Genomic DNA, 12,276 nt, shown 5'->3' on the forward strand with positions numbered 1-12,276 from the left:
CAGGAGTAGGATAGTAGGTCAGAGTGTATGCCTATACTTAATTTGACCAAGGAGTGGCCACCTTGGCTCCAGGTGCCCACATTGCCACCTATAGGACCTCAGCATTCCTTTGTCCCCACATTGGTGCCTTGGGATTATCCAACTAACTTTCTCCATATTAAAGTGGGATCTCATACTTTGGTTTGCTATCCTTTTTGAGTTTTGTTTTGAGTGATTTCAGATGTACAGAAAAGTAGAAGGAATGGCACCAGCATCCTTCTCACCTAGATCCTAGTCTGTCAGGATTTCACCATTTTACATTCCCACCAACAATCCATGAAAGTACCTGTTTCACCTGCAGCCTCACCAGCAGAACAGCATTTGAGTTCCTGTTAATCTGATTGATACAACATAATATTTCGATGTGGCTTTTATTTTTATTTCTTCTCTGATGAAGTTGAGTATATTTTTATACATTTAAGGGACATTTATTTGCCAACTCTTGGTTCATGGCCTTTAATATTTTCTGTCAGGGGTTCGTTTTCTTCTTTCAATTTACGAGAGTTTTATATTAGGGAGATTGGTTCTTTATGTGTGATATGTTGAAAATCTTTTTCACAGTTGTCTTTTGTCTCTGCTTATAGGGATTTGGGCCATGTAGAAGGCTTTTAAATGTTTACATAGTAGATTTTATCACTTTTTATTGAACATGTATTTTTTAAAGTCTTTTACCACACCCAGGTTTGAAGGAATTCACCCACGCTTGCTTGTAGAATTCAAATAATTTCTTTCATTTACGTTTGAATCTTTTAACATTTCAAGTTTATTCTGAGATAGAGTGCACAGTATGAATCTAAGTTCTTTTTCTAAACGTCTCTCTAGTTATTCCCAGTATCATTTCTTTGAAAAGTCCATCTTTTCCCCAGTGATTTGAGAAGTCATCTTTATCAGATACAGAATGTCCATGTGGACTCAGGTCTGTTTCTGGATTTTCTGTTCTGCTTTGCTGGTCTGTCTGTTCATGAACCAGAGCATGCTATTTTTTATTCTAGAGCCTTCATGGTATGTTTTACTATCTAGGAGGGCTAGTCTCTCCCTCTGTCTTTTTCTTTCAGGATTTTCACACCAGTAACTGTACATTTATTTTTCCATGTGAACTTTAAAATCAGCTTTATTAGGGTGCCTGGGTGGCTCAGTGGGTTAAAGCCTCTGCCTTCGGCTCAGGTCATGATCCCAGGGTCCTGGGATCGAGCCCCGTGTAGGGCTCTCTGCTTGGCAAGGAGCCTTCTTCCCTTCCTCTCTCTGCCTGCCTCTCTGCCTACTTGTGGTCTCTGTCTGTCAAATAAATAAATAAAATCTTTAATAAATAAATAAAATAAAATAAACTTTATTAGTCATAGGGGAAAATTGGTATTTTTTTGAAAAATTGGTATTTCTATTTGGATCATGTTAAATTTATTTATTCACACATGCATGTATGCACACATACATATGCACACACACACATCTTTATGGATGTCTTCCCATTTATTGAGGTGTGCTTGTGTCTGTCAGATATTTTAAGGTTTTATTCATAAGGGTTTTGCATGTTTCTTGTTAGTTGGTTCTTAAAATTGTACCTTTTATGCTGTATATTGTAAATGAAGTTTACACTCTTGATTTTATGTGTTGATTTTATATCCTGCTACCTTATTGGATTATTTCATTGTTTAATTGTATTATTGATTCTCTTGGGTTTTATAAGTATACTTCCATAGAATCTGCAAATATAGTCTTACTTCTTCCAATTTGTATACCACAGATTATTTTCTCTTACCTAATTGCATTGGCCATTATCTTGAATACAGAGTTAAATAATAGTGGAGAGTGTATATTTGCCCTGTTTTACAGAAGAGATAGGCTATAGGAGCTTAGAGAAATTTAGTAGTTTAAGATCATAAGCTAGAAGTAGCAAAGCCGTGATTGATTTTCAGGAGTCTTTTTGACTCCAGAAACCTCCATTCTTTTCATTCTGTCATGCTGCCTCCCAAAGCTTTGAACATTTGTTTAAAGGAGACAATATTCTGGGGCACCTGGGTGGCTCAGTTGTTAAGTGCCTGCTTTCGGCTCAGGTCATGATCCCAGGGTCCTGGGATTGAACCCCGAGTCAGACTCCCTGCTCAGCGGGAAGCCTGCTTCTACCTCTTCTATTCCCCCTGCTTGTGTTCCGTCTCTCACTGTCTCTCTCTATCTGCCAAGTAAATAAATAAAATCTTTTGAAAAATAATAAAGGAGACAATATTCATTTTCAATTCCTAGCCACTCTCAGGTGGCCTGGAAAAATTCTGCATATTTATTGCTTTGATCTAGTAGTTGACCCAGTGAGCATGCCTCTTTTCTTTTTCCCTCTTATCCTACAGACTGGGGGGACTTGCCTCCGATTTAATATAGATATCTATTTTTTTAGAGTGTATTTATTTATAACAATCAGGGATTTAGTACATTATCCTGTTTGCTTAACAGGAGCTCAATTCAGAAATGGAAGATCAACAGGAGAACCTTGAGACTCTTGAGCACCTGGTCACAGAACTGAGCTCCTCTGGCTTTGCACTAGACCTATCCCTGCACCAGGACAGGGTACTGAACCTCAGAAAGGACTTCACAGAGCTACAGAAGACAGTTAAAGAAAGGTGAGTTTTCATATGTGTTGGTCAATTGGGGAAGCTCTTTTTTTTTTTTTTTTTTTTGCTATTGAATAAAATGATTTTCTCTTCTTCCTTTAGTAGAAAAGATGGCATCAGGAAGTCTGCTACTGAGTCATAGGAGATTGGAAAGTGCCTCTTTTAGGCAAAGCTATTTAATCTACTTGGTGCTTAGTGGTTTTCTATTACTAAATCATGAATTCCTTCTCAGTAATGGGGCTCAGTTTCCCTCTGTACAGTTAATAGCCCAGATCACCTGGACCTAACAGAATAAATGTGGGACAGCAAGTAGGATTGTGACAGAATTTGAAATAAAGAGAAAAATGGGAGGAGACTTTCCAGATATAATTAATAGATATATTGGTTCTCTTTCTGCTTGCTTTGACCACATTTAAGTTGTTTTGGAGGAGAGTCTGGATTCTTCTTTTAAGGGAAACATGGAAATATATGACAGAGGTGGCTGATTTCAGATTATCTGCTGACTGTTGAAATGCAATGATTGCATTAGAAAACCTCACATGGATTTAGGAGCTTGATCAGACTTCCTTTCTTGGTTTAGCCATATATAATCTTGATTTGGCAAGTGACTATCTGAGGAAAGTGACTGGAGGAAAACAGTTGCTCAAAACAACACTGTAAGCCTCAGGTTACTTAGTGGAGAAAAGGGGGACAGAGGCCAGGAAAGCTTGTTCTTCCTCTGTATTCAGGGCCATTTAGCTGTAGAAAGAACCAGGATCTCTGGCTTGAAGTTTGATAGATGTGGCCACTTCCAAAATTTAATTTTGAAATAGAATTCTCCTTTGTCCTTGGCTCATTTTACCCATTTGTATGCTCCCCCTGTAAATAAATGGGTACCATTTAGGGAAATAGAGAATGAGCAGAGGGGAGAGAGAGAAGCAGGCTCCCCGCTGAGAGAGAGCCTGATGTGGGGCTCAATCCCAGGACTCTGGGATCATGACCTGAGTTTAACCAACTGAGCCACCCAGGAGCCCCTAGTGTACTAAATCTAACTTCTCTGAGCCTCCATTTCAGGGTTTTGTTTGCTATCAGGATTAGCATTTGAATTAGGCCTTGAAAGAGTCAACTACCTAAAAAGTGACAGAGCTGGACTTGAGATCCAAAGCCTACATTCTTTCCATTGTATCATTGCACCTAAATAGCAGGCTCCTTTTTGTTTCTCTCACTTTCACTTTAGCCTGGAGTAAGATTGAAGACTCCTCTCCCCAGAAATGTCCAAACAAGGGCAACAGATTCCTTAGTTTGATGTTCTCCTACATTGTATGTGCTGATTTAGCCAAAGCTGCTGTGGAACAGATTATGGGAAAGAACAGGCCCTGTAAGGAAAAGATGCTTAGAGTCCCAGGATGAGTGTAGTTTTAGTCCAACTTGACATCTATGAAGCTTAGTCTGGCAAGTAATAAAATGCCTTCGATGTTGTTGACAGAGAGGAAGATGCGTCATCTTGTCGGGAGCAATTGGATGAATTTCGGAAGCTGGTTAGGACCTTCCAAAAATGGCTAAAGGAAACTGAAGGGAATATTCCACCTGCAGAGACTTTTATGAGTATGAAAGAGCTGGAAAAGCAGATTGAACACCTGAAGGTAGGTGAACCAACAGAGCTCCAGGAGCCAGGCTAGGCAGCAGTTTGGAAGTTTGTGTGGCCAGGGAAGTGATGTGACAAGTCCAAGTTATCCTTCTGCATCAGAATAGAAATCCTTCCATTTTCTTTATGTGATTCACACCTACCCCTACCCAAGCACTGAGCACCAAAATGTCTCCTATTTAAAAAACAAAACTAAAAAAGTAATCTGGGAATAAGGTCTGTTAGGTTTCAGCTGTTTTTCAGATGTCTCTCCTGCTGTGGTGAGTCATAGAAAAGATAGTTGTTAAAGTCCAGTCCTTAAGAAGCTTACACTCTTCATGTGTGTTTGAGAATTAGAAAGTTATGTATGAGCAAGTTACCAGATGCATGATCAGGAAATTGAGGAAAGAAGAACTAGCTCTACAGCTAAGAAAGGAAAAGTTAGAATCAGATGGTTGGATGGTACCTTCCAGAGTAGAATCAACCTTTCTCCCATCCCTGGCAGAATTCCTTCTTTGAGTCATTCAGCCTCTGCTTGCGCCTCTAATACATCTCTTCTTTTTGTTGAAATCAAGCCATATCTACCTCCAGCTACTGCTTGTGCATTCTCCTTATTTGCTTAGTAAAGCCGGATTTATTTTCAGCCAGATGACAGGGAGAGTTTGGTTGCTTTCACAGAGGGAGTGCCAGGATCATTTGCTATGAGGAATCCTCTAGAGCAAAGGCTTTCCAATTTCTAGGTTCACAGTGTCCTTAGTGCTTCAAGAAATTATTCAGGGTTCCTCTAGGGATAAAAAAGAAAAGAAAGAAAGAAAAAACTAAAAAGTCTCATTTGCTACCTGATTAGGTCTCAGTAACTTCATAGTGGTTGTTCACATGGTGTCCAACAGATGTCACTGTACTTCCCTCAAAAATTTAAAATACCCTGTGAGTCGATGCCTGGTTTGCTAACTGTGGCTCTTTGGAATCTAGAGTGATTAATAAAGTAATTGATAGTTGTGAATTCACAAGGCTCAGTTTGCAGTTAGGCATCATGAGCACGGCTCTATCTCTGCTTCTGGGCAGCTTAAAGTCAAAAACAAACTAAGTAGATTGTCAGGGAAATTCAGTGTGGAGGAAGGGATTCAAGGCTAAGAAGGTACCCCTGCTTTGGAATTAGTGGAATTCTACTTCTGTGACAAGCGATCCACATCTAGAGACAATATGACCTAGTTACTCAGATGCCTTTGTTTCCTAATGGTTTTCTATGGTAGTGAGAGCTCCGGCTTTAAGAGCAATATAAAAGTTACCTTGAAAATGCAAAGTATAGCCTATGTGATTCTGTGTATTTCTCTACATCTCAATATCTAGCTCCACATTTTACTCTCCATTTGCCATTTCCTTTCTATTCTTTACATGCATGCGGTTCCCTTTTACTACCTTATTCTTCACTCAAAGCTGCACTCCCTCTAGGCAGAGTTAGATGTGTCTCCTCTTGTGCTCTCAGAGTTTACTGACTGTCTATATTTCTGTAATAGCATTTATCACATTATAATTCAGTTGATAATCTGACTTCTTAGTTTTAGGAACTGTGCCATAATCCCATTTTGTATCCTCAGTGTTAGGCACGATGCCTAGCCTACAGTAAGGCTAGATAAATAATTGATGAATGAACAAATGAATGGGAAGATCCTGAATATTCCAGGATATCATTCTTTCACATCATTGCTGGCTAAACCAAGATCTTGCAGTGGCTGAATACACAAGGGTGGTCACTTAATGCTTATCAAAAGTTTAGGGGATATATGTACAAGAGCAGGTGTCCCTACTAATGAGAAGAATTTCCACAGATGTCACTTACATTTGGCTGTTATGTTAACAGTATCTTCTAGATGACTGGGCCAGTAAAGGAAGTTTGGTGGAAGAAATCAACTGCAAAGGCACTTCCTTAGAAAATCTCATCATGGAGATCACAGCACCTGATTCCCAAGCCAAGACAGGTGAGTATAGGCTCTTAAAAATGCAGTAAATAAACATCATTCTTCCCTTTGACTGTTAGCCTTTGGTTATGACCCCTTATTTAATAAAAGTCAGAATCAAGGTTGATATGAGAATGAAGGGGAGCGATCCACAAGCAGTCTTCCCCCTCAACCTGATCTGTTCCCTTTTTGCTAGCTATATAACTTTGTTCCACTTTGCAGAATTCCTTCCTGTGATGGGAAAAAGTTAAGGGATTAGTTGGCCTAAATGAACAGAGAAGGATTAAAATAAGATTTCCATCTTGGCAAGTTTCTTTTTTTTAAACATGGAAATGGATGGCTATGTATCATCTTTAAATAGAGTCAGCCCTGGAGAGTATAAGCAAGATATCTTGAGAGAGACTAGGTATTTAGGAGTCAGTGTTGGTCTTTCAAAGACTGCCACACTTCCTGGAAGTGAATACAAAGATTGTGCCCAGATGTATGAATAATCTCTGGTTGCAAATTAAGTCTTTCAAACAAAATCCGTATGAGCTTACAGTCACTTTCTGGTTTTTTAATTGGCATCTCATAGGTTTTATTGCCAGACTGTGTTAGTGTACACCTACGAATCACTTCAGTTGTAGGGCAAAAGTTTATTTTTTCCTCCTGAGAACAGCCACTTTTCTGTTAAGTTTGAAGATCTCTTGGAACTACCCAGAAATGACAACATTTCAGGGAATTGGTGATTCTTATATTGCAACACAGGAAACCTTTAAGTTCAGGGACTTACTAGTGTGTGACTACATCAGGAGTCAGCAAACTTTTTCGGTAAAGGGCCATATAGTAAATATTTAAGGCTGTGAGCGACATGGGCTCTGTCACACTACACATCTCTACTACTGGAGCACAAAAACAGTCATAGACAATATACAAGTGAACGGATGTGGCTGTGTTCAAATAAAATTTTATATACAGAAATAGGCAGAGGGCCAGATTTGGGCAGGATAGTTTTTTGACTCCTAGACTAGAGCATTGGTTTTTCAAACATTTTAAAACACTAAAATATTTTTTTAAATAATCACAGATAGAACTCTACTACATAAAACAGATGCAAATGATATTTTGTTGGCATAAAGTTCACTTATAAGAAAATTTATAGCACTTTATCTATTATGAAATTCATCAGTAAAAACATTAAGACTATTTTAGGGAATATAAAGTATTTTTCTTTTTAATATTTTATTTATTTATTTGACACAGAGAGAGAAATCACAAGTAGGCAGAGCAGCAGGCAGAGAGAGGGGGAAACAGGCTTCCCGCTGAGCAGAGAGCCTGACGGGGGGCTCGATTCCAGGACTCCGAGATCATGACCTGAGCTGAAGGCAGAGGCTTAATCCACTGAGCCACCCAGTGGCCCCAGAATATAAAGTTTTGACAAAGGATATTTGGATGATAGCTTTATTGTGAGATTTATTTCTCCATTTTGTTTGGTTGCATTTTATTCAGAAAATATAAGTCATGCAGATAAGTAGTTGTAAAGGATGATGAATGTTTTAAAAGTTCACTTTACGGTTCACCTGTGTCAGAAAAGATTTCAAAAGTCTTGGAAATGGACAACAGAAAAGTATGGGGTGTCCTTTCAGTGAAGTGTTAGCCATTGTCTAATAGGCTTTGGGAAATTATTTGGTTCTGAGTGTGCATCTTTAACTGTCCTAGAGTTTTGTAGATAATTGATAGTAATGTAAGTGATATTTGTCTATAACAATTCAAGTAAATTTTGCCCGATGGGAAAGATAATCTCAAGTATTATTGTCTTGTAGATTGCTTACCAGTTTCCCATTAATTACTCATTTATTTCCTCAAGAGTTATGGGGTAGAAATTAGACATTTAGTACAGGTGAAAGAAGGGGACTGAGAGGGCATAGTAACTAAGATGTCACCCACTATGTAGGTGATGCAACCTAAATTCAAATACAAACATACTTGATTCAAGGTGAAAAAAAAAGTTCACTTTATAGTCTCAGAATACTCCTCAGTTAAACTGAACTAGAAGCTTGAAAGTGATGTAATAAATTCTTGTTTACAAGTTAAATCACCAAGAATTTTAATGAAGAATCACATTCTTTTCTTAAACATAGAAAACACCTAAAACTGGCACAGAGGACAAAAGCTTGCCTATGACCTGACATCATCATAATCTGACGTGTTAAGAATTCTGTTACCACATGGTTCTGCCCTAATGAGAGCCTGCTTTGAGTAGATGCACCTTAGACTTCTTGTCACTTTCTTTAATATATAAACATGTGCTGTAGATGTCTTTCTTTGTAGGAGCAGACACGTATAGGTTTGACTCCTCTGTCAAGCGCTGGCGAAGAGTTACAGTTTTTCCAATCAGTGACACTCAAAAAGAAGTTTAAATGTAGGCGGGGAGGTATAGGAGCTATTTCATTGTCTCCCCAAAGCAGCATACATTGGTTGTATCTAGTGAGTTAAGATGTGGTGTTCAGGGGCGCCTGGGTGGCTCATTGGGTTAAGCCGCTACCTTCGGCTCGGGTCATGATCTCACCGTCCTGGGATCGAGTCCCGAATCGGGCTCTCTGCTCAGCAGGGAGCCTGCTTCCTCCTCTCTCTCTCTCTCTGCCTGCCTCTCTGCCTACTTGTGATCTCTCTCTCTGTCAAATAAATAAATAATCTTTAAAAAAAAAAAAAAAAGATGTGGTGTTCAACATAATCGAATATGTGTGTTTTCTTGCCATTTCTAAGTAGTCAGAAATATATTCTGAAGATTAAATCTAAACCAAACATTTACAGAGTCCCTAAAGCACCTCCTTTGCTGCTTTGAAGATCACTAACCTGAGTGCTCTCAAAGTTCTGTTCTACCTCTGAAAAATTATGAATATTACAGTTCTTGACATTTGCGTAGCTCTTTTTGTTTCATAAAGTACTTTCACGTACACTCCCTCATTACCTCTCTCCGGTAACCCCATCAGTGCTGACAGGATAGCTAGTATTATCTTCATATACTAGAGAAGACATTGAGGTATATCTGCAGACTAAAGCTCACATACCGAGTGAGCAACAGTCTTGGCCAGGACCCTCTTCTCCCAATTACTAGTCCAGTTTCTCTTTTCGTCATCCCCCTATTGCAGTGGAATATAATCTTTTTGTTTGACCCATTTTTTCCCTGAAAATACAGTAATATTGGGGTGCCTGGGTGACTTGGTCAGTTAAGTGTCAAACTCTTGATCTCAGCTCAGGTTTTAATCTCGGGGGCCTGAGTTCAGGCCCTGCATTGGGCTTCGCACTGGGTGTGGAGCCTACTTAAGGAAAAAAAAAGAAAGTACAGTGATGTTAGCATTTGAAAGTTTCACAGTTAACTATGTTTTGATATATAACCTTAACATAAACTTTTCCAGTGAAATCAGTGCACATGAGATCTTATTCTCTCCTTGTAATGTAATATTATATCATGACTATTCTTCACATTTCTCTATAATTTCTATAATTACATGATCTCATTTTTATTTAACTTGGGACACTCCTAAAATACAAGGAATCAACATGGGAAGAATATAGATAAAATCGTGGTAATTAGAAACAGAAACAAAGGCCCAAAGCCGAATTTATGGGAATATTTATGAGTCAGGTTTATTGGCGCTTAGAATTTCAGTTTTCTGGTAGGGAAGGAAAACAGAAAGTCATGGAAGAAAAGACAGAGAATCTGCCTTTTGAAGCAATAAAAGGACTCATTTTGGATGTCTTTATTAAAAGACTACTGCTTCTTCTGTCCTTAATTACACTCATTGTTCATTTTTATCAAGTTGAAGAACATTGATGTTAAAGTTGAACCTTTTTGGCTTTATTGTAAATTCTTGTTCCAAAGTGTGGCAGACAGCACAGATTATAAAGACGTAGTCATTTTATCAGTACTTGCTTTGCAACATTGTAGCAGGATCCAAAGATTTCAAGTCAGAGATTGAGGAAGGGAATTCAGATTTCATTTAGAACGGGTTAGGAATCTCTACTGCTAAGAAGCCAAAATATCTGAGTGATGCTCTGTTGCCTGGCAGCTAAAATGATTTGTCTCTTTCCATGAGTATGTTGTCTTGTGCTGTGTTAACCTCCTGATACCTGAGCTTAAAAGTGAGTGCCAGAGAACAAATTCAGTGCCTGTATGTATTCCTAACACGTTTGTCTTGCCCTGTTTGTCTCCCTGTCCTTCTGCTCAGGTTCCATACTGCCCTCTGTAGGAAGCTCTATAGGCAGTGTAAACGGATACCACACCTGCAAAGGTGAGAATGTCATTTCACAGTGCTTCTTTGTTGGATGTGTTAGGACAGTGTTCACATTGGTATCTGTGTATGTTTCCGTATATGTGATAGAACTGCTGCCAGGATGGGTATGAGGGTAAAAATCTGGGGAGAAGCCACTGTGATGCTTCTTTGCTGGGTTGCTAAAGGCTAAATGGGTTGGCAGCCAGTTAGATACGGTACTAGGAAATAAATTGGGCCACCAGATAAGACCAGTGAGGAAAGACCTTAAAGAAAATATATGTGAATCTTTGAGTCCTAAAGAAAGCCACATTAGAGGTAGTCTAGTCTAACCCTCAGCCTTCCGGCTCCATGATTTCTCTGTTATTTGGAGAAGGCGGGGCAGAAGAGTGCCCCAAATCCTTCACTCCCTTCACTTCTGCAGTTCCCAAGTGTATTTAGCATTTTATTTGTACATCTGAGTACCTAATGTCAAAATCTGAAAGCAGATTAATGAAAGCTCTTTTGCTTTGTATATATAAACAAGAACTTTTATGTGATTTAGCAGGAACAGAATCTCTAGTTCACTCGAAGGAGTAGGAGACACTTTTAATCCTGTTGAGTAATTTAGCATGAGGAACCCATGGGGAGGCTTAGAGAGCTATTCCCGATCTGATTTTTGTTTCTGTGATAGATCTGACGGAGATCCAGTGTGACATGTCAGATGTAAACTTGAAATACGAGAAACTGGGGGCAGTGCTTCGGGAACGCCAGGAAAGCCTTCAGTCTGTCCTCAGCCGAATGCAGGAAGTTCAGAAGGAAGCTGGCTCAGTGCTGCAGTGGCTGGAATCAAAAGAGGAAGTCCTGAAAGCCATGGATACCTCTTCATCTCCAACCAAGCCAGAAACAGTGAGAGCCCAAGCGGACTCTAACAAGGTACTGTGTTCACATGAGCTGCATCCCAAATGCTAAGCGGAAGGCACTGTCATACTGGTGTTCCTGCCCGAGCCCAGGACCTGAACGTAGGAAACGGCCACCCACCCAGGCCACAAGGAGCCCTTTCAAAGGATTAATATGCCTAAACTCTCCTAGAAAATTTTCTTACCTATGAAGTGAGAAATTATTATAAATAATATTCAGAAATGAAACCAGGCATACCTGATTGGCTCCGTCAGAAGAGCATGTGACTCTTGATCTCAGGGTCATGAGTTTGAGGCCCACATTGAATGCAGACATTACCTAAATAAAACTTAAAAAAAGAAAAAAACATCTGTTTACAGAAAGAGAATATCCCTCCTCTGAAGTATCAGCTCACTGAGAATGGGATCTTGTTTTCCCTATGATGCTATAAGTCAAACCATTCTCATCAAAGCCCCTTCCCAACTCTTGGGGATATTTAAGTGTAGCTGTGATTATGGTTCTTTCTTAAGGTTGACATGTAGGACTAGGAAAGCTATTGGGAAAAATAAAACCATATAGAAAGTCCTATCAAAAAAATGTTTTTGCCAAAATTTTTAATATTCTAATTGGATGTAGCATGCCATCTTTTCCAGCTACATAAATGTCCTTGACGTCACCATCATCATCATCATCATATGGGATTAATAATACCTTTTTACTGGGTTCTACCAATATGTTGTACATAAAAGAAATTTAGATCTTGTATGATTTTCATTTTAAAGTAAAAATTGAAGCAGAATTGTTAAGTGTCTTAAAATTATGAAATAAGTCACTGATAGAATCAGAAGTGGAGCCTCTAATTGTGGCCCAGTCTTCCAGTACTTTCCTCCATACACATAACTTTCCTGTGCAGAAGTCTCATGGCATCCCTGATGTTCTCTCTC

At 39.1% G+C, this 12,276-nt stretch overlaps 1 protein-coding gene across 31 annotated transcripts in view; it reads left to right on the plus strand.

The window, feature by feature from the left end:
* The window catches only part of MACF1 (microtubule actin crosslinking factor 1), a 337,337-nt gene that overhangs the window by 234,880 nt on the left and 90,181 nt on the right, over positions 1-12,276 (plus strand). For 28 of the 31 annotated variants that reach the window (XM_045064242.1, XM_045064247.1, XM_045064244.1 and 25 more), the window contains 5 exons: positions 2,482-2,648; positions 4,105-4,261; positions 6,104-6,221; positions 10,412-10,474; positions 11,127-11,368. In XM_045064242.1, coding sequence (XP_044920177.1) covers positions 2,482-2,648; positions 4,105-4,261; positions 6,104-6,221; positions 10,412-10,474; positions 11,127-11,368 — 747 coding nt within the window. The remainder of the gene's footprint in view (positions 1-2,481; positions 2,649-4,104; positions 4,262-6,103; positions 6,222-10,411; positions 10,475-11,126; positions 11,369-12,276) is intronic. The other 3 variants (XM_045064245.1, XM_013045642.2, XM_004740724.3) reach the window with 1 other exon arrangement.

This window comes from Mustela putorius, unplaced genomic scaffold (genome assembly GCF_011764305.1).
Source record: "Mustela putorius furo isolate JIRA1106 unplaced genomic scaffold, ASM1176430v1.1 tig00003853_pilon_pilon_pilon, whole genome shotgun sequence".
Taxonomy (NCBI): Eukaryota; Metazoa; Chordata; class Mammalia; order Carnivora; family Mustelidae; genus Mustela; species Mustela putorius.